This window comes from Vipera ursinii (assembly GCF_947247035.1).
Source record: "Vipera ursinii genome assembly, chromosome: 7".
Lineage (NCBI taxonomy): Eukaryota > Metazoa > Chordata > Lepidosauria > Squamata > Viperidae > Vipera > Vipera ursinii.
Window position 1 is genome coordinate 22,431,806 of NC_139521.1, and position 27,288 is coordinate 22,459,093.

Genomic DNA, 27,288 nt, shown 5'->3' on the forward strand with positions numbered 1-27,288 from the left:
GGTTGTTGTGGTGCTGGAGGCTGCTGTCTTCTTCCTTGGTCGGGTCCGTCGGAGCGTGAGGGTCTCGCCGCCATCTTCCCGAACCTTCGGGCAATCTCTGCAACGTCGGCTTCCCACTGGTAGTCCACCTCCCCACCGTCCACATGGCTCTCAAGGTTGATTTCAGCTGAGGCAGCCATGCTGTTGTAGGGGGGGGTCGCGTCTGCCTGTAGACTCGTACGTGAGTAGCTCGTCTAAGACTTCTTGAAGTGTACCCGTGGGCTTTGTGATTATCCGGTTTTGTAAGTGTTCATCTCACAGCCCCAAAACTACTCGGTCCCTGATTCGAATTTTGAGGTTATCGTATTTGCAACGCAGGGCCGCTTCTCTGATTGCCGCCACAAACTGTGTGATTGATTCGCCTGGCCGTTGGTTCCATTTTTCGAATATCCTCCGCCAAAACAGTTCGGACCTCTTTGGAGTAAAGTGGACCTTTAGCTTGGCCAACAGGTCGGCGTACGACACGCTGGAGACTGGCAAGGGCTGGCACAGGCCGACGGCAACCCGGTAAACCGGTGTGCCGCTAATGGTGAGGAGAGCCACCGCTTTCTTCCGGTCCTCCATTATTCCGTTGACCAGCATGACTTGGTCGACGTACTCCTCCCAGTCTTCGGGGTAGTTCGGGTCGAACTCCTTCAGGGATCCGACTTGCGCCATTCTGTGAGTTCAGTCGCGGCAGTAGTTCGGTTGACTGCGATTCAAATTTCCCGCTTTTCGCTCAGCTGGCTTCCGCGGCTCCTTCGCTGTTCCACCGTCGATCCCACCTTCGTCGCCACTGTTAAGTCCGGAATGACGAGCGTAGACAGCGAGGTTGAACAAGAGAACATTTATTGAATGCACATGGGTCAACTGGCTAGCAGCCGTTGAGCCCTATCTTATATACTAAGGTGCCTTTAAACATAACCAATCCCCGGCCCAGAATCTCCCGCCGAAGATGTAACAACCAATAACTGCACCAGGTTTTCCCGCCTAGGGAAACCACTCCCATTAACTATGGACACAACATATAGTAAAGGTGGTACCTGGCTCAATAATAGTAACTGTGACAAGGATCTCAGGGACTTAGTGGACAATCACTTAAATATGAGCCAGCAGTGTGTTGCAACTGACAAAAAAGCCAATGCAGTCCTAGGTTGCATTAATAGAGGAATAGAATAAAAATCATGTGAAGTATTAATGCCACTTTATAATGCCTTGATAAGACCACACCACACTTGGAATACTGCATCCAGCTTTGGTCGCCACAATGTAATAAAAAGATGTTGAGACTCTAGAAAGAGTGCAGAGAAGAGCAACAAAGACTGGGGGCTAAAACATATAAGGAACGGTTGCTGGAATTAAGTATGTCGAGTTTAATGAAAAGAAGGACTAGAGGTGACATGATAGTGTTCCAATATTTAAGGGGTTGTCCCAGAGAAGAGGGAGCCAATCTATTCTCCAAAGCACCTGAAGGCAGGACAAGAACAATGGATGGAAACTAATCAAGGAGAGAAGAAATGAGAAATTTCCTGACAGAACAATTAATCAGTGGAACAGCTTGCCTCCAGAAATTGTGAATGCTCCAACACTGGAAGTTTTTAAGAAGAGATTGGACAACTATTTGTCTGTTATTCTGTTATCTACTATTTCTTAGTAGAAATAGAAGATTGTGGACATGCTGCACAATGCTGGTTTCAGCTGAACAATTGGCTACAATATGATATTCTTATTGGCAAGCTAGAGGGCATGATGATTAAATGATATATGTTGATATCTTAAAAATATCTCAAAAAACATACATTAGTGGTGAGGTACTGAGTGGTATGCCATAAGTTTCAGTTCTGGGTCCTGTATTTTCTACTTTTTTATTAGTGACATGGATATGAATAGAAAGAATGGGCAAACAACTCTATAGAGAAAAGAAGGAAAATAAAGTTTCAAATACTTATTTGAAAAACAATTATACCAAATGTTCAACTGTAGGTCTCTAAAACCTATGTTTAACATTTTCATGATAGGCAGGAAAAGACTTGTCAGCAAAACCTGCCAGGAGGCTACATTAAAAAAATAGGATTTAGAAATTGAAATATCCCAAATTGTGCTGCCACCATGTGGCTGTTTTGGAGTAATTACAATGTGGGCAGTCAGACCCTCCTACCCTATGATGTATTTCCTCTTCCCTCCCCTTTCTGGGATGGACTTTCTCCTCCTTTGTCTCTGGAGAGAATCCCTTCCTCCATTGTCCAGCTAACATGGGACAACAGCAGATGTGCAGTTGCTGGGAATATTACCATTTTCTGACCTTGGGGACACCTTGGAAATATCTTGGAAATGCTGTACAATCGTCATTTTAATGCACTCCACCTGCTGTATTCGACTCCACATGCAATAAAGGTATTTCTATATGATAAAAGGTGTTTCCATGAGTTCAAACTATCTGAAGAGAGCTGCTAATGTTAAGGAAATCTGCTTATCTAGACCATAGAGGTCTTATCAAGAGATTAATTAATGTACAATGGTTTGGATTCAGAATACAAATACATACAACTTTTCCATATTAATCAATTAATCCCAAGACAAATGCAATTGAAATAGAGAGTTGTAGAAAATTTTCAAAAGTTGGCCTTTGGAAAAGAATAATTCAGTAAATTTCCAAGCTTCAAAATTGTTGAATTATAAGTATCAGAGATATAATATGGAACTAAGAGGCTGAACTATTTTGCTCAGCTTGAGGGTGTTCTGCTGCCCAAATTCATTAAGCTGCAAACCAGTTTCCCAGAAAGAGCCAGTTTCTACCATCTAACTATTCAGTATAATGATTCACTTCCAATGTGATTTGTTCCACATAGACTAAACTGATGAGATAAACACCAAAACAAAAGGACATCCAGGTAAACCCCCCCCCCCAATTCTTGATGAAATTCCCCCTTTACCCCCATTATGAAAGGTATACTGGGCTCTTCATAGAAACTGTAGCCATCCCAAGGAGTTCAAGAGATCTTTTCTACTGATAGTAAACAAGATAACCAAATAACTGCCAATAATTATTTTATAGATTTAGCAACCCATAAATATAAAAAATATACATTTATAGCCTGTTAAATCCCCAAAACAATTGTTGATAGTAATAATTTGTGTAGGGACCACAATTTACTTCAGATCTGCATTTTAAAAGCTTTGTGATATGCAAGGTAGTTATATACTGCAACAATCTGTCAGAATCCATTTATATTTCATTTCTAACTATCTCCTCTGAGCTAAAACCAAATCTCACCTTCCCCTGGATTCTGCCATATTCCCAACGGGGAGAGGGGATAGGCATGTGGGTTTTATTGCTTTCACTTCCTCCATTAAATGTAACTTTTTGTTTATTCACCTTCCTGTCTGCTATCCATTACAATGTAACAAATTACTTTCTATATCTCTCTGAACTTTTTCTCCCTTACTGGGCAACTAGGAAAAATAAAAAAGTGGGGGGAGACACAAACCTCCGGGATCTGGTTTATTTCTCTAATAGAAGTGTGAAGAGCTGTGGAATGATCGTGTTGCAAACAGAACCGGATTGATGTTATCTTTCGTTTCCCACGATGGACTTACCACCTGGGGATTGGCCGATCTGGAACTGCCCGGATGAACTGTGGGGTGGGGTTTGCTTAGGGACACTTTAAAAATATCGATCTATAAAAGAATCCCTCAGATCCTGTCTATTATGCCTGCTATCTCTTATTCTTAGTAAAAGTTCCTGTTTGGAAGAAACTGTCTCCAAGAGTTCTGCTTTCTTAAGATGTGGGGGAAGTAGGTCCTGACATTCAACAGGATCTCAATTAATAGTCAACCTGGAAGAAAGAACCTTACTGGGGGACTTTGCAAATATACAATGTCAAACAACGAGGTAGGGAAGAAAGAAAGCCCTGTGGAAAGGAAGCTTTCCCCCCAACTGAGATTCAACCAGCTATCGGGTTCCAAAACATCATACACCTCAGGGGAAGAAGTGGTGGAGATGCATGACCACAAACCTCGGTGGTTGATGGGTGTTGGGAAAAAAAAGCAAGTGGGAGAAGGTATCGAGAAAAGTGACCCTGAGACGGGGCAGCCACCAACCCTAATGGAAGAAAGAGATGGAGAAATCCCTGCACGTTAGCGAAGAGGAAGGAAGTTATCCACCACACTCAGACTGGATCCTAGAGAAAGCTATTGACCTGATGAAAAAAACCCTCAGCTCTCTAAGGGAGGAGAAACTTGAGCCCCGTGGCTGCACCAGCGCCTAGAGCTGCAGCTGGAGAGACACTGGGCGGGGGATTCAGAACCTGTAGTCCTGGGGACATTCATTGAACCCATAGCTACCACCTCAGCAGCCCCCACTCCCCGCCGACCCACAGATAGTGATCAGGATGGGAGGCAATACCACCAGTGGCAAAGGCACCAATCCATTCAAAGTTCCCACCGCTGGACATGAAATTCAGGGGGGAGCCGCCACACTTGAGGTTTTTCCTAATCCAAGTTCTCAGTTACATGGAAGAATATGGATGGGACATCCCCAATGACAAAGCCCACATCTGTATCATGCAATCCGCCCTGGACAGACTGGCCGCAGACTGGGTGGTGAACCTTCATGACTCCAACGCCCCAGAGCTCAACGACTGTTTCATGTCCTCTTTGAGAAGGCAATTCAAGGACCCCCTGGCTGATCGCAAGGCCCATGACAGAATCCAAATGGTGAGGCAGGGCAGATGGTCAGTGGCTGAATATACAGTTGCAAGAAAAAGTATGTGAACACTTTGGGATTACGTGGAGTTTTGCATGAATTGGTCATAAAATGCGCTCTAAACGTCATGTAAGTCACAACAATAGTAAAACACAGTCTGCTTAAAATAATACTACACAAACATTAGCTGTTCTCATGTTTTAATTGAACATAAGATGGAAACATTCACAGTGCAGGGTGGAAAAAGTATGTGAACCTTTGGACTTAATAACTGGTTGACCCTCCTTTGGCAGCAATAACCTCAACCAAACGTTTCCTGTAGTTGCAGATCAGGCCTGCACAACGATCTGGAGTAATTTTGGACCACTCCTCTTCACAAAACTCTTTCAGTGTAGCAATATTCTTGGGATGTCTGAAATGCCACAGCATTTCAATCGGGTTGAGGTCAGGACTCTGACTGGGCCACTCCAAAAGGCGTATTCTGTTCTGTTGAAGCCATTGTTTTGTTGAATTACTTGTATGCTTTGGGTCATTGTCCTGTTGCATCACCCATCCCCTGCGGAGCTTCAGTTGGCGGACAGATGGTCGTACGTTTTCCTGCAAAATGTCCTGATAAACTCTGGAATTCATTTTCCCATCAATGACAACAATCTGTCCAGGCCCTGAGGCAGCAAAGCAGCCCCAAACCATGATGCTCCCTCCGCCATGTATCACAGTGGGGATGAGGTTTTGATGTTGGTGTGCTGTGCCTTTTTTCCTCCACACATAGTGTTGGTTGTTTTTCCCAAACAACTCAATTTTGGTTTCATCTGTCCACAGTAAATTTTGCCAGTAGTGCTGTGGAACATCCAGGTGTTCTTTTGCAAACTTCAAACGTGCTGCAATATTTTTTTTGGACAGCAATGGCTTCCTCCGTGGTGTCCTCCCATGTACTCCATTCTTGTTTAATGTTTTCCTTATTGTAGATGTGTCAACAAAAATGTTAGCATGTGCCAGAGATTTCTGTAGGTCTTTAGCTGACACACTAGGATTCTTCTTTACCTCATTAAGCATTATGTGCTGTGCTCTTGCAGTCATTTTTACAGGACGACCACGCCTAGGGAGAGTAGCAACAGTGCTAAACTTTCTCCATTTGTAGACAGTCTGTCTTACCGTGGACACATGAACATCAAGGCTTTTGGAGATACTTTTGTAACCCTTTCCAGCTTCATGCAAGTCAACAATTCTTGATCGTAGGTCTTCTGAGAGCTCTTTTCTGGGAGGCATGGTTCACATCCGATAGTGCTTCTTGAGACCAGTAAACCCAAAACAGGTGTGTGTTTTTAAAGGGCAGGACAGCTGTCAGCAATACATCCAATATCATCACATTGATTGGAGTCAAGGTTGGCTCTCTCCTGGGACTTCCGGTGGTGGCGCGGCGCCGGAGACAGCCGTTTCGGGCTGCCCGCTGCTCAGCTGTGTTGTTTTCACCCGAAACAGCGCCGATCAGCTGTTCGGGTGGATTTGAAGCCCCCTCCTCGGGAGAAGAGGAGGGGGTGAGGCCCCAGGTAGGGGTTGAGTTCTCCGGGGCCGCCTGAGCTGAAGGATTGAACTCCCCCGTAGCCTGGGTTGCTCCCAGCTGTTCAGCGTCTCTGCTCCAGATTTTTGGAGCAGAGCCAGGCATTTGCGACCACCCCTGCCAGAAGGAAAGACCCTGGAATAAGAAGGAGCAGGCAGAGCGGTACAGGAGGATAAGGTGAAGAGGACTTTTATTCTTACTCTCTAGCTTAATGGACTTTATAAACTTAAAGTGAAAGTGCGCAACAAGTGAAAGTAAAAAGATGGCGTCTAAACCTCCCTCAAAAACTCTTCGGAGTGCAGGAACTTCCCCGGTGCAACAGACATCGTTGCAAGCTTTGCTTCCTCCTGCTGCATTGACATCGAAGGATTTACAAGATGCTCTTGAAAAACAATCCCAGGTAATATTAGAAATGCTGGGTGATAAGTTGGCAAAGGTGGAGGAGAAATTGGAGAAACTGGAGGAGAGGATAGAAGAGAAGTTCAGTGCGATGAGGGTAGACATTTTGTCTACAGTGGAAAGTGTGGCTGAATGTGTGCAAGGTTTGGATGAAAAAGTGGAGGACCTGAGTCAAAAGAATGCCACATTAGAAGTAAAGGTACTGGAGAATGAAGATTTAAGGGACAAAATGGACAGAGAATTGAGTCTTGTTCAGTATCATCAGATGCAGTACGCTGTTAGAATTAGAGGCTTAAAAGAGAATATTAAAGAAGACCTAAAGCAGCTGATTTCTGAGGCTCTGGAAGCAGTACTGGGTCAGCCAGCATCTGAAATAAAGGGATGCATGGATAAAGTTTTTCGTGTGAATTCATGGATTGCTAGACAGAGAAAGCTACCTAGAGTTGTGGTGGTTTATTTTACAAAGAGAGAAACTAGAGATGAAGTTATTCAAGCCGCCTATGATACTAAAGATGTGGTTGCTGACCAAGAAGTTTTGGTTTTAAAAGAAATTCCTCCAAAGATTTTAAGGAGAAGGAAGGATTTTGCATTTCTTGTGCAGGAACTTAAGCAACGTGATATAAAGTTTAGATGGGAGATTCCAGTGGGATTGGTGGTGATGCATGAAGGGAAAAGATACCGTCTGGTTACTGTGACACAGGCGCGTGATTTCTACAATAATGTTTTAAAAGCAACCCCACTATCACTTCTGGAAGCTGCAAAGGGATTTGGATAAGGGAAATCTCAAGAGACCGAAGATGGACAGACAGAGGAGAATGGTGCTGGAGGGGATCAAATTACAGCCTCGTCGGTGGTTGCTGGAGAGCAGAGGGTGACACGTGCTGCTTTAAAACGAGCAAAATTAATAAAAGAACAAGACCAGCAGAAGTTTATGGAACCTTTAAAGCGTACTTATAGTGAAGCAGTGGGAGGAGCACGGCCCAAAGGAGATAGAAGGGCTATTAAAGATGTGCTCCAACAGCTTCGGGATGACACGCATGGCGACTAAATTTCTAACCTGGAACGTTAATGGACTAAATTCACCACAGAAGAGAAAGAAAGTTTTTCAATATTTAAAACAATTCAAGATTGATGTTATATGCTTGCAAGAAACGCATATTAGGGTTATGGACCAAAAGTATTTATCGAACTCAAGGTTGGGCACGCAATTTGTTGCCTCTGCAATGAATAAGAAAAACGGAGTGGTTGTTTATGTTAAAAGTGCTTTAACAGCGGACTTAATTGAAGCAGATAAGCATGGAAGATATGTTATGATAGATTTGTTGCTAGAAGGCAAAAAACGCTTTTAGTTGGACTGTATGCTCCTAATCAACAACAAGCTGACTTTTTTAGCTTACTTCATACAAAGCTTACTCAGTTGGATTACAAATCGTTTATTTTGATGGGGGACTGGAATGGTGTTTTGGATGTACAGATGGACAAGGCTGGTTTTTTTTTTATTTAAAAAGTTTTACAATACATTTTGACTTTAATCCCCCCTCCCCCACCCCTATCCCTCTCCCCCACTCCCCCCCTCCCCGACTTCCCAGAGCTAAATACAGGGCATAAAATCAAAAAACAAACATAAACACCCCTATATTATCAACAATAAACTATAAATTCTATCTCTCTCTAGCTCATATAAAATGAGTACAAACAATATTAATATTACAAATAAAGTAGAAAAGAAAAAGAGGAAAACAGAAAAAGATCTTTACTCAAAATAAATTGAGAAAAGGAAAAAAAAACTTTCACCTGCTATTTGCATTCTCCCACCTTTCTCTAATTTCCAAACAAATTCTCAGTTACGCACCAAAAGCGCTTATCTCTATTAATCTTAATAATCTCCAACCAAACTAAACTATAGTCAAAAATAGTTCTTGCATATATCACGCCAAATGTCTCACAGTTCCAAATCATCCTTAAGTTCAAATAAAAGTTCAAATAAAAAGAGTATATATAAAAAAAAAATATTAGGCAATCTCTAAGACAACTTGTTGTTAATTAGGAGTTTAGATACCCACTCTTAGTTCAGGATGATTTGGAACTGCGAGATATTTGGCGTGACACACACCTGCATGAAAAGGATTATACTTTTTTTTCTGATAGACATCAATCTTTTTCCAGGATTGACTTCATTTTGTTGACTAATGACTTTTTTTCTAGGATTAAGAAGAGCAAGAGCTCTTTCTGATCATAGTCCAGTATGGTTAGAGATCAATAAGGACAATAGAGATAGGCGCTCATGGCGCGTAAATGAGAACTTGTTTAGAAATCAGAAAATGTGGAAGAATGTAAACAGCGGATGAAGGATTTTTTTGAAATTAATATGAATAAGGATACTTCTATGGACATGGTTTGGGATGCTAGCAAGGCCTATATGAGAGGGGTGTTGATATATATGAATAATAAACACAGACGTACTTTGGAAGCTAGAAGGAAAGAATTGGAGAATGAAATTAAGGAAAAAGAGAAGGCCTTGATTGTGAACCCATTGGATGTGAAGACTAAGGAGGTTATTAAGCTATTAAGAGGACAATTTGATAAACTAATGGCTGACCAGGTGGCAACCAATTTGCGGTTTGCCAGGCATAATACTTTTTGCAATGCTAATAAGCCAGGTAGATGGCTAGCTTACAGACTAAGGAAAAAGCAAAGGGCTTCTAATATAGACAAAATTGAGCATAAGGGAAAGGTTGTGTTTCAACAGGATCTTATTAAGGAAGCCTTTGTGGATTTTTATTCTAAATTATATGCAAAGGAGAAGATTAATGAAAAAGACATTGATGTATATTTGGAGAATGCTAGCATCCAGGTTCTTACGCAAGCACAAAAAGAGGAGATTAATCAATTGATTACAGAAGAAGAAATTCTTACAGCAATTAAGGAGTTGAAGGTGGATAAAGCGCCAGGCACGGATGGTTTGACTGCGGCTTACTACAAAAATTTACAATTAGAGTTGATAAAGCCGTTAAAGGAATTGTTCCAGATAATTCAGAGAGGGGGAAAGGTGCCTCCGTCTTGGAGAACTGCTTTTATCTCTTTGATTCCAAAGGAAGACCAAGATGTTACTCAAGTAAAAAACTATAGACCGATATCACTTTTAAATACAGATTACAAGATATTTGCTAAGGTGCTGGCTAATAGATTGATGAGGGTTCTGCAACAGGTGATTCATGGGGACCAAACTGGGTTTATTAGTGGTAGGCAAATGAAAAATAACGTGAGGCATATAGTTGATGTGTTAGAATTTTTGGAAAGGAACAACCAGATCCCTGCGGCGCTAATTTTTTTAGATGCTGAAAAAGCCTTTGATCAATTGAATTGGCAATTTTTGATGAAAGTTTTAGATAAAATGAATTTTGGGGATAAATTTTTGCAACCAATTAGGGCATTATATCAAAAACAAACAGCCCGAATAATAGTTAATAATAGCTTGACAGAAGCATGTAATATTGAGAAGGGTACAAGGCAAGGATGCCCGTTATCGCCTTTGCTATTTGTGTTAACATTGGAGATATTATTGGTAAAAATACGGAATTCGGAAAGAATTAAGGGTATACAAATTAGAGATCAGGATTATAGATTGAGAGTGTTCGCAGACGATCTGGTTGTTACAGTGACTCAGCCGGAGAACTCTGTTGTGGACCTGATGGAGATAATAATGCAATATGGGAAGGTTTCTGGATTTAAAGTTAATGTACAAAAAACTAAAATTCTGGCTAAAAACATGACAGTATCGCAAAAGGCCCTTTTAGAAGGGTTAACTGGATTTGAGATTGTTAAAAGGGTCAAATATTTGGGGGTGCTTCTGTCGCCCTCTAATACAAAGTTATATAAAAATAACTATGAAAAATTATGGGGAAAAATTCAAAAAGAAATGGAGAGTTGGGAAAAATTGCAATTGTCTTTGTTGGGGCGAATCGCAGCAGTGAAAATGAATGTCCTGCCTAAATTTTTATTCTTATTTCAAATGATACCGGTTCTTAAGAAAGATTCTAATCTGGAGGAATGGCAGCGAGGTATCAATAAATTTGTTTGGGCAGGGAAAAGGCCACGAGTTAAACTTAAGATTATGCAGGATACTCGTGAAAGAGGTGGTCTTAAAATGCCCAATCTTAAATTATATTATGAAGCTGCTGCGTTAGCAGGAATAAGTGATTGGATTAATTTGACACAAGAGAGATTATTAAATCTTGAGGGCCACGACTTGTTGTTTGGCTGGCATGCATATTTGTTGTATGATAAGAAGGTAGATAATGTGTTCAGAGTGCATATTTTAAGACAGGCATTGCTGAGAGTTTGGAAGAAGTATAGACATAAGTTAGACTGTAAGATACCATTGTGGGCAATTCCAAAACACGCAATAGAAAATATAAATGTTGGTTTTAAACATGATGTGACTACGTATAAGGAGATTTTAAGCTTGGAAAGAAATGTCTGGTGTCTGAAACCATACAGCCTCTTGCGAGATGAGAAGATTGTTCAAACTTGGTTTCAATATATTCAGCTACGGGCCAGGTGGAAAGAAGACCAGAAAACTGGTTTTACAATGACTGATGAAAATCTGATAAAGCAAATTAGAAATCAGGGTCCAGCACATATTAAACGGATATATCTTGCATTGATAGAGATTGACTCAGAAACAGAACTTGTTAAGGATTGTATGATAAAATGGGCCCAAAACATCCAAGAAGTTATTACAATGGACACGTGGGAAAAGATTTGGGTGAGGAACGTAAAATTTACACAAGCTCAAAATTTAAGAGAGAACTTTTATAAAATGTTTTATAGATGGCATCTAGATCCTAAAAAGCTTGCAAGTATGTACCCGAATTATCAGCCAAAATGCTGGAGGTGCGGTGATGAAGATGCAACATACTTTCACGTATGGTGGACTTGCAAAAAGTTTAAGGCCTTTTGGATAAAAATTTGGTGGAATATGCAGAAGATTTTCAAGCAAAGGATAAAGTTTTGTCCGCAACTTTTTTTGTTGGGAATAATTACAGATGCTACGGTTGTGGACACTAAGTTGATGCTGAACTTAATTACGGCAGCAAGACTCTTAATAGGTCAGTATTGGAAGAAGGAGGAACTGCTGACTATAGAAGAATGGACTTTAAAGGTTTCTGACCTGGCAGAGATGGCAAAGATTTCGGCTTATTTGAAAGATCACTCGCAAGAACGTTATATTATGGAGTGGAGAAAATGGATTGAGTATATCCAGAACAAATATAGGACTAAAAAGTTTCATGTAGCATTTGAATAAGTCTTCCTTTCCTTTTTCTTTTTTCTTTTTTTTTCTATATATATTTAATATTATTAGTGTTTGTAATTATCCTATATGAGCCAGAGAGTGATAGATTTTAGAGTTTATGGTTGTTAGCATATGGATGTTTATGATTGTTTTTTTTTTTGTTTTTATACCTTGTACTTAGCTCTGGGAAGTCGGGGAGGGGGAGAGGGGTAGGGAGGGAGGGAGAGGGGAGGGGGAGGGGGGACTGTTTAAGATAAAATGTATGTTAAAACTTTTCAATAAAAAAAAAAGGTTGGCTCTCTCCTGGCTCCAATTAGCTCTTGGAGAAGTCATTAGGGGTTCACATACTTTTTCCACCCTGCACTGTGAATGTTTACATGTTATGTTCAATTAAAACATGACAACAGCTAATATTTGTGTAGTATTATTTTAAGCAGACTGTGTTTTTCTATTGATGTGACTTACATGACGTTTAGAGCGCATTTTATGGCCAATTCATGCAAAACTCCACATAATCCCAAAGGGTTCACATACTTTTTCTTGCAACTGTACACAAGAATTCCGTGCCATTGCCAACAAGCTCAACTGGCTGTAAGACATTTTCCTTAGACATTTCAAAGACAGTCTAAACTACAACCTTTATGATGCTTGCCTGCCTCAAGGGGACCTACGCCACCTCGATGACTGATATGTCCTGGCAGAGGAGGCAGAGATAGACCTACTGAAGAGGCACCGCTGAGGAAAACCATGGGCCTACTTGCCTCCTGAACAAAAGCGTGAACCAGCGAAACCACCGGCTATGGCTATGAAGTCAAAGGGGTGTTTCAAATGCAGGAGAGAGGGCCACCACGCCATAGAATGCTGCTCAAAAGCCCCTCAGCGCAAATCAGACCCATCACTGGCCAGGAGGTCAGGGAAGTCCCCAGCCAAACCAAAAGAGGCTGTAGAGTCCCCAACCCCTGGCAAGGAAAAGGAGGGAACTCTGGCCTATACTCCAGGAACGGTGGACATCTCGGACAACAACTCGGAGGGCAAACCCCTGGTAAGTGGATCCATTCCACCCATCCTCAAAACAGTGACTATACTAGCTCTGTCCATGCCTGAAGCTGTTAAAGTGAAGGCCTTAATAGACTCTGGATGCACCTGCTGCCTCATTAGCCTGACGCTAGTGGGGAACCTGGGTATTCCAGTGAGGAGACTAAAGCAACCAATCTCATTTGGCCAGTTAGATGGGTCCATAGCAGGGGGGGTGCCAGCTACCCTAGCCACCTTACCAGTTCACCTGTCCCTGGGGACCTATGAGGAAGATATAATGTTTGTAGTGACCCCAGGCAAGGAATGCCCAATGATCCTATGGCTGGAATGGTTAATGAAATGGAACCCCTGGGTAAATTGGAGGACAGCAGAACTCAAATTTCCGGAGAGGGATCATGCAAACTTAAAACCCCAAAGGCCCCCACCAACCCCAGGAGCAGAGAAAGCATCACTGGGAAAAGAGAAGGGGTTACCAGAAATACCAGAAGAATACAGGGACCTTGCTGAACTTTTCGGCGAGGAACGGGTGGATGAGCTCCCTCCTCAACAACCTACAGACTGTGCTATAGAAATCAAACCCGGGGCAAAACTCCCAAAGCCCAGATTGTACTCCATGAGCCCTAAAAAGATGGAGGAGATGGAAAGATTCATAAACAAAAACTTAGAAAGGGGATTTATTGAACCTGCCAAACCCAAAGGGGCTGCCCCAGTCCTCTTTAGGGAGAAGAAGGATGGCACTTTGCATTTGTGCATGGATTACCGCGCCCTGAATACAATTACTGAAGGTAACCTGTATTCCTACCCCTCATGAAGGACATGGTATCCCATCTATCGAAAGGAAGCATTTTTACCAAATTAGACCTAAGAGAAGCATACTACCGCATTATGATTAAGGAAGGGGACAAATGGAAGACCACATTTAATTGTCAAATGGGATGCTATCAATTCAGAGTTTTGCCGTTTGGACTGCAAGGGGCTCCCGCAGTATTTATGCAATTAATCAATGAAGTGCTAAGACAGCACATATTTAAAGGGGTCCTGGGTTACTTAGATAACATCCTTATCTTCACTGAGTCCAAACAGGAGCATATTAACCTAGTCAGAGTGGTTGAAAACCCTGTGCTTTTTACATGTAGCACAATTATACATAAAAAGAAGACAGGCTTTGATTGTATGGTTATAGCCACCATTTTGCATTTTTGACCTCTTCATGTGGATATCCCAGTGATATGGGTAAATCTGAAAGGCCCAGATTAAAGGCTCTGATATTTGGTCTGTAAATATTAAAGGGACTATTAGAGAACAGCAGAGGGTGTTCTGCATGTTTTTACTGTTCTCTAGTGGCTGGTGGTGGTTTTGCAGCGCAGATCTGTTTGTAGTAGTTCTAGTCCTAATAGGAGTTTGATGTGAATATTCACTCTTAGTAAAACCAGTGGTGGATCATGTCCACTGATATCTACCTCCATTAACTAGAGATGCAAACATCAGAATTTGCATCTGGCTTCATGAACACCCTTCTTTGGGAAAAGCAGAGCACAGCATCTCCCAGTTTGCAGCACACTTTATAAAGACATTTCCCTTTCCAATTTGCAGAAAAACAAAACAAAAAATCCTACTTACTTTCTAATCAATTAAGGCAAAATCTTATTTGAAGCTCTTCTCCCTAGCTACCCCTCCCAGCTGCCTTCCCCATAAAATCTGAAATGAAAAAGGTCTCCAATTAAGAAAACATTTTCAGTTGTGCTGAATTTCACGTTCATGGACTGTGAGCTCTGACATTCTGTTTCTATAGCAACCAAAACCAGCTGATTAGTTGGCATGGTAACAGAAAAGGTATAATGCTGCCAGATGGTCTCTAATCAATGCCCCAAGTGCAAAGGCTCTCTAGAGGATCAACAGGAAAGGGTCCATCAGCGTTCAGTAGATCATGTGGAGGCGCTAGAGTAGGCCAGGGGGGGAAAGTGGGGGGGAGTGGAAAAAGAACTACTACAACTCACCAGTCCCTGGTTAACCCTTTTCTCTTCTTGGATAATTGCAAGAATTTTACAACTTGCTCTAGCTGGAAGGAAAACCATTTATTTTAGTTCTCTTTTAAATGGAATGGAATGTGTATCTTATAAAGTTATGAATTATTTTTTGACCTTCACTTTTATTACAGAGACCAAAAATATTCACCTGAGGTATGATTTGTATAAATGTGCAAAATAAAATATGTGTGGGTTTTCCTTTTTTTTAGCTCATATAAAATTGGAAAACAAATTGAACCTCACAGTATTGTATCCAAGACTGAGGGATAATGTCAGAATCCATTTATATTTCATTTCTAACTATCTCCTCTGTGCAAAAACCAAATCTCATCTTTCCCTGGATTCTGCCATTCCTAAGGGGAGAGGGAACAAACATGGGGCTTTATTGCTTTCACTTCCTTCATTGAATGTAACCTTTTGTTTGTTCTGCCTGTCTGCTATCCATTACAATGTAAAACAAATTGCTTTCTTACTAGGCATTCTCTCTGAACTTACCGAGCAACTAGAAAAGGGGGTGGGGGGAGGAATTATGGCCCTCTGGGATCTGGGTTGTTTCTCCGAGGGAAGTGTGAGGAGCTGTGGAAATGATCTTGCTGCAAGCAGATTTTTATCTTTCTTTTCCCATGATGAACTTACCACCTGGAGATTGGCTGATCTGGAACTGACCAAATGAACTGTGGGGGGAGTTCACTTGGGGGCACTTTAAAATTGTTGAGATGTAAGAGAATGCCTCAGATCCTGTCTATTATGCCTGCTATCTCCTATTTCTTAGTGACCTAGTGGAGAGCGAGCACGCGGACCTGGCTTGCATCACGGAAACCTGGCTGAGCCCAGAGGGTGGTGTCCCTCTGGTTGACCTCTGCCCGCCAGGTTTCCAGGTGCTGCACCAGCCTCGGACCCATGGGAGGGGCAGGGGACTGGCAGTTATCATCAGGGAATCCCTTAGCCCGCAAGAGACCACCGTCCCTCAAATGGTCGGGTGTGAGTCTCTCCTTCTGAGATATGGCCCGGGGGCGCAGTTGGGCCTGCTGCTGGCGTACCTACCACCTAATCGTGCAGCGGCAGCCCTGCCCGAGCTACTCGATGTCCTCTCAGGGTTGGTGGTTGAATTCCCAAAACTCATGGTCTTGGGCGACTTTAACCTACCGTCCCTGGGAGGATCGTCCGAACTGGCTCGGGAGTTCATGGCTTCCATGGCGGCCATGGACCTGTCGCAAATAATTTCTGGACCGACTCATGAGGGAGGCCACACCCCAGACTTGGTGTTCTTGTCTGGACGGTGGCGTGATGATATCGGTGGGGGTGCCACGACTGTTACGCCCCTGTCATGGACTGATCATCACCTCCTGCGGCTAGACTTCCCCTTTGCCACCCCCCGCCGTGGGTGCACGGTGCCAACCAGATGGTACCGCCCTAGGCGCCTAATGGACCCTGATAGGTTCCAGGCAGCGCTTGGGGACACACATGCACTCCCTGCTCACAGCTCGGCGGATGCCTTAGTGGAAGCCTGGGAAAAGGCAGCCACGGAGGCTCTGGACCGAGTTGTACCCCTGCGGCCTCTGACCCGGCGCAGATCCCAGCGAGCCCCATGGTTCACCGCGGAGCTCCGGGAGATGAAGCGTCGGAGACGGGGCCTAGAGAGCCGTTGGAGATCCAGTCGATCCGAATCCGACCGATTGCGATTAAGAATCCTCACCAGGTCTTATCTCGCTGCGATAAGGGTGGCAAAATCCAACTACTTTTCCACCCTCATCGCGTCCGCAGATAATCGCCCGGCTGCCTTGTTCAGGGTGACTCGCTCCCTACTGAACCAAGAGGTGAGGGAGGAACCCTTGCAGGGTCGAGCCGAGGAATTCGGTCAATATCTGCTGGATAAAATTGCTCGGATTCGAAACGGCCTGGACTCCAACTGGGCAGAGTTGGAAGAACAAGACATGGACAGTCTTGTCGACGTCATCTGGGAGGAATTTGATCCTGTGACTCCTAAGGAAGTGGACAGCATTATGAGGAGGTTGAGCTCCTCCACATGCTTACTGGACCCGTGCCCTTCCTGGCTGGCTTATGCGGCTCGAGAGGGGACACGAGGCTGGTTCCTGGCGGTCATCTCTGCTTCTCTGAGTGAGGGTCACTTCCCCACCGCCTTGAAGGAGGCGGTGGTGGGACCTCTCCTCAAGAAGCCCACCTTGGACCCATCCTCATTGAATAACTTTCGTCCAGTCTCCAATCTTCGCTTCCTTGCAAAGGTTGTTGAGAGCGTGGTGGCGCACCAACTTCCTCAGGTCCTGGATGAAGCGGTTTATCTAGACCCGTGCCAATCGGGCTTCAGGCCGGGCTACAGCACGGAGATGGCATTGGTCGCTCTGATGAATGATCTCTGGAGAGCTCGGGACAGGGGCCATTCCTCTGTCCTAGTCTTATTAGACCTTTCGGCGGCTTTCGATACCATCGACCATGGTATCTTGCTGCGGCGCCTCAGGGGACTGGGAGTGGGAGGCACGGTTCTGCGTTGGTTCTCCTCCTTTCTCCAGGGTCGCTCGCAGTCGGTGCTGGCAGGGGGACAGAGGTCGACCCCGAGGCCTCTCGTTTGCGGAGTCCCTCAGGGGTCGGTCCTCTCGCCTCTCCTGTTCAACATCTACATGAAACCGCTGGGTGAGATCATTCGTAGCTTTGGAGTAGGGTACCATCAGTATGCTGATGACACCCAGCTTTTCATCTCAACTCCAAACAGCATCAGTGATGCCCTCGACGTGATGTCCCGCTGCCTGAAAGCGGTCCGGGAATGGATGGGGAGGAACAGGCTTCAACTGAACCCGGACAAGACTGAATGGCTGTACGTACCGGCAAGCCAGGTTACTCAGAGCATCCCATCCCTTAACATCGGGGATGAGTTACTACCCCCTGTTGATAGGGCCCGCAACCTGGGTGTCCTCCTAGACTCACAGCTCTCCCTGGAAGATCACATAGGAGCTGTGACCAAGGGGGCCTTCTCCCGGGTTCGACTGGTGCGCCAACTACGGCCTTATCTGGACCTGGATGCCTTACGTACAGTCACCTATGCCCTTGTGACCTCTCGCCTAGACTACTGTAACGCTCTCTACATGGGGCTGCCCTTGAGATCCACTCGCAAGCTTCAACTGGTGCAAAGTGCAGCGGCACGGACACTTTTGGGAGCCTCCCGATACTCCCATATCACACCTCTCCTCCGTGCGCTGCACTGGCTTCCAGTTGCCTTCCGAGTGAAGTTCAAGGTGCTAACAATGACATACAAAGCCCTACATGGCATGGGTCCGGACTACCTACGGGAGCACCTTCTGCCAATGTCAACACCCCACCGCCCTGTGCGCTCCCACAGAGAGGGCCTCCTCAGGGTGCCACCGCTCAAGGAATGTCGGCTGGTGGCCCCCAGGGGGAGGGCATTCTCAGTGGGTGCGCCAGCCCTCTGGAACTGCTTACCAACTGAAATCCGGATGGCCCCCGACCTCCGCACCTTCCGGCGCGACTTAAAGACTTACCTATTCCAGCAGTCCGGCCTGGCCTGATAGCTCTAATTGGGGTCCCAGTTTGTTTTGATTATTGTTTTTTCAGTACTGTTTCATTATGTTTGCCTACCTTACTCTGTACACCGCCCCAAGTCCCTCGGGAGAAGGGCGGTTTATAAAAACAAATAAAACAAATAAATAAAAGATCCAGCTTGGAAAGCCCTATCTCCAAGAGTGCTGCTTTCTTAAGAAGTGGGAAGAGGTGGGTGCTGACAGATAAGAAGGAAAAGTATATTTTAGCTGTACCTGAAGCATATGATTAATATTTTGATGAGTGCTGATGTCAGAGATTTATACTGAGGTGGAAAAATCCCACTCAAATGTTTGTGTGTATTTCTGTTACTAGGGATCAGATGTGTTGAGCCTTTTAAGTGTGCACCGGAAAAAAATCAGAATCCAACTGTTGATCTTCCTTTGCTAAATGTTGTGTAATCTTACATTTCGGTAGGTTCTTTCATGGGCAGGATTTTTGAAATCAACCAATTTTCTAAACACTTTAGATTGGACCTCATATTTTATACCCCAAAAGTCTAATTTAATTGCACAGTATTTCCTGAAGAAAAAAAAATACATTAGGCCATGCAAAAAGAATAGATGGTTATTCTTTTCTTTTTATGGATTAGATGGTTTTAGATCCCCTGAGAATACTGAAGGCAATATTGGAAGCACACATTTTAAAACAGCAACAGATAATGAGACAAAATATACTGAGGCAGCATCATAATTTAGAAAATTATGATATTAACCTCAGAAATCAAGAAAGTTCTAAGAATTAAATTTCTCTAGCAGAAGTGGAGATTGTTCTAAAGAGTTGAACAATTAGTGTGAAGTCCTGTCCAAGCTTCACTGAAACAGAATTTAGAAAATAAAAAAATGATCTATGATTTATGAACCAAGAGAGATAAATACAGTAGTATTTAGTATTACAGTAGACCTTCGCTCCTTCCGACGCGATCTGAAGACTTACCGTGTTTTCCGGCGTATAAGTCGACTGGGCGTATAAGACGACCCCCCAACTTTTGAGATGATTTTCAAGATTTTTCGTCTTATACGCCGGAAAATCAGCGAGCCTGGGAAGGCACGCCCTCCCCTCTCACTGTGGAGGAAGCAGGGCAGGCTGGCGTCTGGCGGGAGCCGGCAGGGCAGTCCTGCGCACGCATGCGCTCACCAGCTGTTAAGGAGCACTCCTTAGCAGCCGGGGAGTGCGTGCGTGTGTGCGCGTGTGCAGGACTGTCCTGCCGGCTCCCGCCCGACGCTCTTCCCTCTTGAGGCAGCATCCCCGAGGACTCCTTAGGAGCCGGGGAGCGATGCTGCCTCAAGAGGGAAGAGCGTCAGGCGGGAGCCGGCAGGGCAGTCCTGCGCACGCGCGCGCTCCCCAGCTGTTAACGAGCACTCCTTAGCACTAATTTATAATCTCTCATGTAAGAAAATGCTGGGGGAAAAAAAAGAGAATTCATAATATGGTTTGCCCTGAAAAGGGATTTTGATGGTTATCATGTGTGTTTGCAAAGGATTCATGGGTCGGGGAAAGGGAGGCATGTGGAGGAATGCTAATGACCAAACCCTCATATCAATGGTACAATGATTTTGTCGTATCAGTGGTACAATCATTTTGACGTCATCTTGGCTTGTTAAAGTTACCGGTGCGTGCAGCATGTAGGTGTATTCAAACACAGAGCCAGAGAGGTAAGAGTGTAGAAAGGCGAGGTGCCAATACGTGGAGAAAAGAAAGGATGCGACCTATTAAAAATGCCTAGCACTTACTTAAGTAACTACAAAGATTCAGCAAACGGAGTAAGCCCGGTGGAAGAAGAACTGCCAGGGCTGCCTCTTCAGAGGGAAGGAAGAACGCATGCCTCGCCTCCCCTATCCCAACGCCGCCTGCTGCCACGGTCTAGGGTTGGGTTACCTATAGCCCACACGTACGTCGGGCGCTTTCTCCCCTTCCAATTTTTTTTTCACGACAAATGACACCCTCTTGCGGAGGGGGGACGCACATTGAGGGGCGGCAGCAGCGGTGCCCGCAAGACAGCGCGAAAGAGACGAAGCCGCGCTAGAAAGGCGGGCAGCGCGCGGCAGCATCCGGAGCTTGCGCGAGGGGCATCTGGGAGGCCGGCGCGTGAGCGCGTGAGAAATTCCGATGTGGCGCGAAAGCAGGTGCTGCTCGCCCGCCTGCCTGCACGCTCGCTGGCTGGCTCTCCCGCTCGCTCGCTCCCCGGCTCCTAAGGAGTCCTCGGGGATGCTGCCTCAAGAGGGAAGAGCGTCGAGCGGGAGCCGGCAGGACAGTCCTGCACACGCACGCACTCCCCGGCTGCTAAGGAGTGCTCCTTAACAGCTGGGGAGCGCGTGCGTGCGCAGGGCAGTCCTGCCAGCTCCCGCCCGATTGCTGATTTTTTTCCGGCGTATAAGACAACTGGGCGTATAAGACGACCCCCCAACTTTTGAGGTGATTTTCATGGGTTAAAAAGTCGTCTTATACGCCGGAAAATACAGTATTTGTTCAAACAAGCTGGCCTGGCCTGATGGGGGATGGGTTTGGGTTTTATTGTCGTTTTAAATGTATTTTAATCTACTGTTGTAACCTGGGCATCTTGATTAATTCTTTTTAATTTTTGTATCCTTGTACTTTTATATGTTTGCCCTGTTCACCGCCCTGAGTCCTTCGGGACAAGGGCAGTATACAAATAAAATTATTATTATTATTATTAGTAGTAGTAGTAAATATTTCTAAGATACTTGAGGTCAAGCAATGCAGTGGTAATGCCTATCTTCTCTCTCTTAAAGGTTAAGCATTAGATTAATGCTCTTTTAAGCCAATTTGGCCTCTAATTTTGAGCTAATAAATTGGGATTAAGAACATGAGACATAATAAAAATAATTCAGACCAGAAGCAAAATGATCCATTAATATGGAAGTGGTCTTTTGTAGGATGCTTACCAGTTATTAATGAATCAGCTGGGTTAAGTAATTCTTATTTATTTGGTGACATAGGGGATTACCAGCATGCAAACAAATTCCTAATTAATGACAGTGATATTGTTGTTAATAGTGCTGTTGAAATCTGATGAAAGATGTTACACTTCTCATCACCACCATTTTGAGCCACTGCCTCTGATGATCAAAACCTGAAATAGTTACAAGCTCCTTTGGCCAAAGAAACTGCATTGGTAGTAAACCAATAAGACATTAATGAAGATACTTTTAGTTATAAAAAACCTGGCCAATTTAAAAACACACAAGAAAAGTACATAGCTGTCATAAGTAGCTAAGAATGTATCTCCTGTATTTAGCTTTAATAAATAATTGAAAGAGCATTTACCAGGGTATGGGGGCAGGAGAGGGAAGTAATATCATACACATAATTATGTCACTGTGCAAACTACACAATTCACATCATTTATGTATGTATGATGTCATGTTGTGCCTGGCATCATTGTGGCTTCTACTGGATATTGTTATTATTGACAGTGGCAATCACTTTCTCAAAAATATAAAACTTCTTGGGAAAATAAAACCTGTCATATAAGAGACATCTCCTAAAAGTTTGAAATAATGACCAACTATTTTATCTTCAAAGGTAAAATTATAGAGAAAGGATGGTAACCAGAGATATTACTGGATCACAACTTTTATCAGCAGGCTTCTGAGTGGAATTACAGTGGTAGTTTTAACTTCTTTACCCAGAAGACTTTGACACCAAGATATTTGCAGTGTCTACAAGCGTCCCATTTTTGTAAAGTGGGGGAACTGCGGCAATAAAGCATTGCTTAGCAACTTTTTTTTTTGGAACAACCTACCTCTAGAGCAGGCATGTCAAACTCGTGACCTCACCTGATGTCGTGCGACATATTGGGACTTTTCCCCCATTGCCAGCAATGGGGTAGGTGTGGTTTTGGCATTACGTATCTGGACCGCAGGCCAACAGTTGGACATGCCTGCTCTAGAAGGTAGACTAGGTACCTTGGTAATGGATTTCCAGAAGGTACTAAGTGTACTAAGGAAGTAATCCTTCAGCAATCACTTTTAATATGATTTTTAAAATTATTATTAATGCTATCTTTGATTTGATTTTAAAGTTATTTTGAGCTATAGTGTTTTGAGGTCTGTAGAGTAAAAATTTGATTATTATCACCTTTTGGTTTACCATGGTTGTTTAATTATAGTTGTTTTTTTCTTATACTTTATGTCATATTTTGTTCAGTTTTTAAGGCACTGGGAGCTGTAATGACTTGATGGCACTGGATAATGATGATATCTGATCATTTGTCATGGCATCTGGGATTGTTGGAATCTGTCCAGCTCCCTCAATACTGAGGTGCACACCCAAATTAAGTAGCTCTTCTGCTGCTACTAGACTCCTTATATTTTTGACTACCATAGTCTAACATAGTTCTCTTTTAGAATGTTTTCTGGAAGACTGTATAGACAGATAGCCTGTCCCTTATATAGGCTGATATTCTCATTTTCTGATAGATAGGATCACCTCCAATTTAATGTAATATATGAAGTGTGCATATGTTTGTGTTTAAGTAGTGTAAACTTGGTCTCTATACAAATGAATCTTTGCATGATGTACCAAGCTCATGTTTGATGGAATATTTGTATGACTGTCTCTTTGCTAAACAAATAGAAGCATCCATCTGGGCTTGTGTCCAGATCTGGCAGTCGCTTAAACAAAATAATCTATTAAAAATAACATTGGTGCTTTCTCCCAGTTTCTTGCTTATGACTAACAATCTAGTTATATGTTCTTTTAAAAAAGTGCTGAGATCTAAGGAACCAGGAAATTAATCAACACTCAGAGAAAACATTTGTTATATAGACAGAAAAGTATCTTGAACACCCATTATTTGCATGTTTCACATCACCCTTTCCTATTACCTTTGTAAACATAGGTTTTCCATGTTGGCTGACCATGGTGCACTGATCACAATCCACTGTGATGGAGGAGCTATGATAGGATTCTTTTGAGTGCTTGAGGATGTAATACAGGTCTGTCACTCCTCCTTCAAAGACAGTGCTAAAATAACGAGGGATGAGGGTCCTTCCAATGGCTGTAGGGAAAATACAAAGCACATGAGCTGCTAGAGAGAACATGTTAAATTGTTGACAGCGGTTAATTGACTAGACCACATTGACTTTAGAACAAACCAATCCTAGTTCCCAAAAATACTAATACTAGTAATTGGACATTTTTATTCATTTAACAACCAGTTGCCACAGTATGGTCCTTTTATTGCAACTCTTATTTCTGCACCATGGATCTGCAGGGGTGGATTTCGAGAAAATTACAACTGCTGGGTATATGCAATTGAAGCCCTGCATCTTGTCATATTCATTCCAAATGCATATAGTTGTGGCCATCACCTGAATTTTTTTTGACAAACACACCTGCTTCTCTGGATTCTCCTGTTACATGCCTATTAGTAAGACTTGCAAGATGGAGTTTTCTTGCTTAGGATTCCAGCCAGGCATCAATGCCATTTTCACTTATTCTCTGTTCTATTTCATGGTACAGCAGCATTCCTGCCCTTCTCTGCCTATTTCAAAGCAACTGGGCCCATCCTTCATTTTTCAGCTTTCTTTCCCTTTCTGTCCTTCCTCAAGGAGACTGTGATTTCCCCCTATTCTGGGTGGATAAAGGTTCTTCAGATACACAATGATCTAGGCCAGTGATGGCAAACCTTTTTGAGACCGAGTGCCCAAACTGTAATCCGAAACCCACTTATGCATCGCAGGGGGTGTGGCCACCAAGTGGGTGTGGCTATGGTAGTCATGGCAGCATGGTTGGGTGTGGCCAGGGTGGGCATGGCCACCTTGATGTCTCTCCTGGGGAAGGATGCCTGTGGGGGTCGGGCAGGATTGGGGGAGATCCAGGGGGTCTCTGGCGGGTGGGACAGTGGGCAGGAGGCTCATCATCTTGTTTCAGCAATGACCCAATCAGATCACAGTAGGATTCAATTATTGTTGTCATGTATGGAAGCTGAGAGGAGGACATTTGTCAGTGTGTTATGTGATTGCTATCAAGTTGGTTGGGTTTTTTGTGTTCTTTCATTTAGTGAGCTTGTAAAACGTAATAAAATTAAAGTAATGGTGCAAAGAGTTGACTGGTCACCCAGAAAGTGATATAAAATAGAATTATTAAGTGAACAAGGCTACACTTTTAAAGAATTAGAAGGAAAATTGGTGGAAACTTAACCAAAGGTGGCATTTCTACTGTAACTTCCTCACGTAACTTTGGGTCCCACTCCATTCCACATACCTGCAAGAAAGCAGCTGCAATCCAAGTACTCAGGGCTTTTCCAGTCGCCTAGCAAGGTGTCAAAAACCTGATGACCCCCCCTCCCAAAAAAGAAAAAAAGTGATAAAGTACAGTAGTCCTCGACTTACATCAGTTAACTTAGTGACTGTACGAAGTTTCAAAGGCACTGAGTAAAGTGGCTTATGACCATTTTTCACTTATGACCATTGCAGCATCCCCAGGGTCATGTGTCTCCCTCCTTCTCATTCCTATCTCTCTCCTTCCTTCCTTCCTTCCTTCCTTCCTTCCTTCCTTCCTTCCTTCCTTCCTTCCTTCCTTCCTTCCTTCCTTCCTTCCTTCTCCCCTCCTTCCTTCCTTGCCACCCTTTCTCATCCCATTTCCTTCCTTGCTTCCTTCCTCCTCACTCATTTTACCAGATGCTGAAAATAACAGAAATTTGAAGCAGAATGCCTGTACTAGCAGATGAAACTGATATAAAATCTGGATGAAGAGTGGTCAATAAACCATTCTTGGTTGTCTATTTTATCTTTCCTAATAAGCTGTTACCAACTTCCTCACTTAACTTTGCACAACCTGGGGGTCCCATGCCATTCCATATACCTGCAAGAAAGCATCTGCAATCTGAGTACTCTAGCTTGGGGCCTTTCCAGTCGCCTAGGAAGGGGTCAAAAACTTGATGACCACCCCCTCCCAAAAAAGGAAAAAACAGTTACAACAGTTACCTTAGTGACTGTTCGAAGTTACAGAATAAAGTGACTTATGATCATTTTTCACTTATGATTGTTGCAGCATCCCCAGGGTCATGTGCCTCCCCCTCTTGCGAGACCACCTGCTGCCATTGTCAACCTCCCATCGCCCGGTTCGCTCCCACAGAGTCTGCCTCCTCAGGGTTCCGTCAGCTAAGCAATGCCGGCTGGCGACCCCCAGGGGGAGAGCCTTGTCTGTGGGCGCGCCGACCCTCTGGAATGAGTTGCCTCTGGAGCTGCGGACGGCCCCTGACCTTCCGTCCTTCCACCATGACCTGAAGACATGGCTGTTCCAACAATCAAACCTGGACTGACTATAGTTTTAAATTAGATTTTATTGGGTTAATTGTTATGTATTTATTACATTTATGATTTAATCCTTTTTTAAATTTTGTATTTTATGTTTTTTTAACTTTTATTGTTGTGAGCTGCCCTGAGTCCTTAGGGAGAAGGGCGGCATATAAATTTAATAAATTCTAATTCTAATTCTCTTTCTCATTCCCATCTCCTTCCTTCCTTCCTTCTCCCTTTCTCCAAGGTGCAAACATATGTGTCCTCCTCTTCACCTCCCCCCCCCCCGCAAGCTTCTGCAAAGCACAAATGGACTCCATTTTGCATTTAGGACAAGAAAGGGGACGGGCACAAACTTTTGAAAGGAAAATCCACGTGAAGGCACCTCCCTGCTAAGTTTGATCCATAAGGTAGCGTAGGAGGCTCAGAGAAGTCTTAAAGTGCCAGAAAACCCATTCCAGAGGGCAAAACCTCCCCCCAACCTTTGCTCTCCAGCAGTCTTCTGATATAAGAAGCCAAATTTGTTTCTCTTTGCTTTCTCTCGCGCTGAGTGGTCACAAAATCCTGGTCCTTGAATGAAAGGCAGCCTTACTTGTTCACCCCCCCAAACAGTTTGCCTTCCCAACATAAACATTCAAAGGGGTGTCTGCTTACACTGCGCGCCCCTGCCCTGCAACTAATTACTTGAGAAATTTTCTCCAAAGAGCAAATCCCAAAGAGTCTTCTTTGGTAGCCGGTAGAAGAGGCCGAACTGGTTTTGCAAATTTGAGCTACAGCTTTTCCATCACACGCCGCATCCACACAGCCCAAGAGAGGGTCGCTCCTAAGGGGTGAACGACTTCAGAGAGGGGTGGAAACAAACCAACCAGAAAGGAGCAGCCGCCTCTCTCAAAGCAAGCTTGCTGCAACACATTCACTTCTCTCTCCTGCCTTCTGCCAAGTTGAAGCTTTTTCTTTCTTTCTTTTTTTCCCTTTGGAGGTGCAGATTTTCCTCTCCCAGTAAGGCATGCATGTAGCAAATAAATCCAACCACTTCCTTGACTCTAACCTTATTTTCACCACATGGTCCTTGGCCTGCAGCCTTGCTCTGCACAGAGGACGGAGCCCCATTGGAGGCTTCCTGACCGAGGCTGTGGAGGGGTGCCCAGCAGGGCAGGACAGCTGGCCATGGCCAGAACCCCCAGACAGCCACAGGTGGTGGCAACTAGACGGCCTGGCTTCCCCTCATTGCTGCTGTCTGTCTGGCCTCTGCAGCCCAGCACCCCCCCTCGCCCCACAGCTATATTCCAAAGTCCACATAATAGCTTTGCTGTGGGCATGCGTGCCATCACCCCGGAAGGAAGCGGGGCCAAGCTTCTCCCCTCCGCCTCTCCACATGCGCCTGCACTCTCTTTCTCTCTCTGCACTCTGAG

At 44.0% G+C, this 27,288-nt stretch overlaps 1 protein-coding gene across 2 annotated transcripts in view; it reads right to left on the reverse strand.

Moving 5' to 3' along the window:
* LDB2 (LIM domain binding 2) overlaps nucleotides 1–27,288 on the reverse strand; it is a gene marked incomplete at both ends in the record, with an annotated part of 349,034 nt that overhangs the window by 62,467 nt on the left and 259,279 nt on the right. For both annotated transcript variants that reach the window (XM_083366938.1, XM_083366937.1), the window contains one exon: nucleotides 23,459–23,631. In XM_083366938.1, the coding sequence (XP_083223064.1) occupies nucleotides 23,459–23,631 (173 nt within the window). The remainder of the gene's footprint in view (nucleotides 1–23,458; nucleotides 23,632–27,288) is intronic.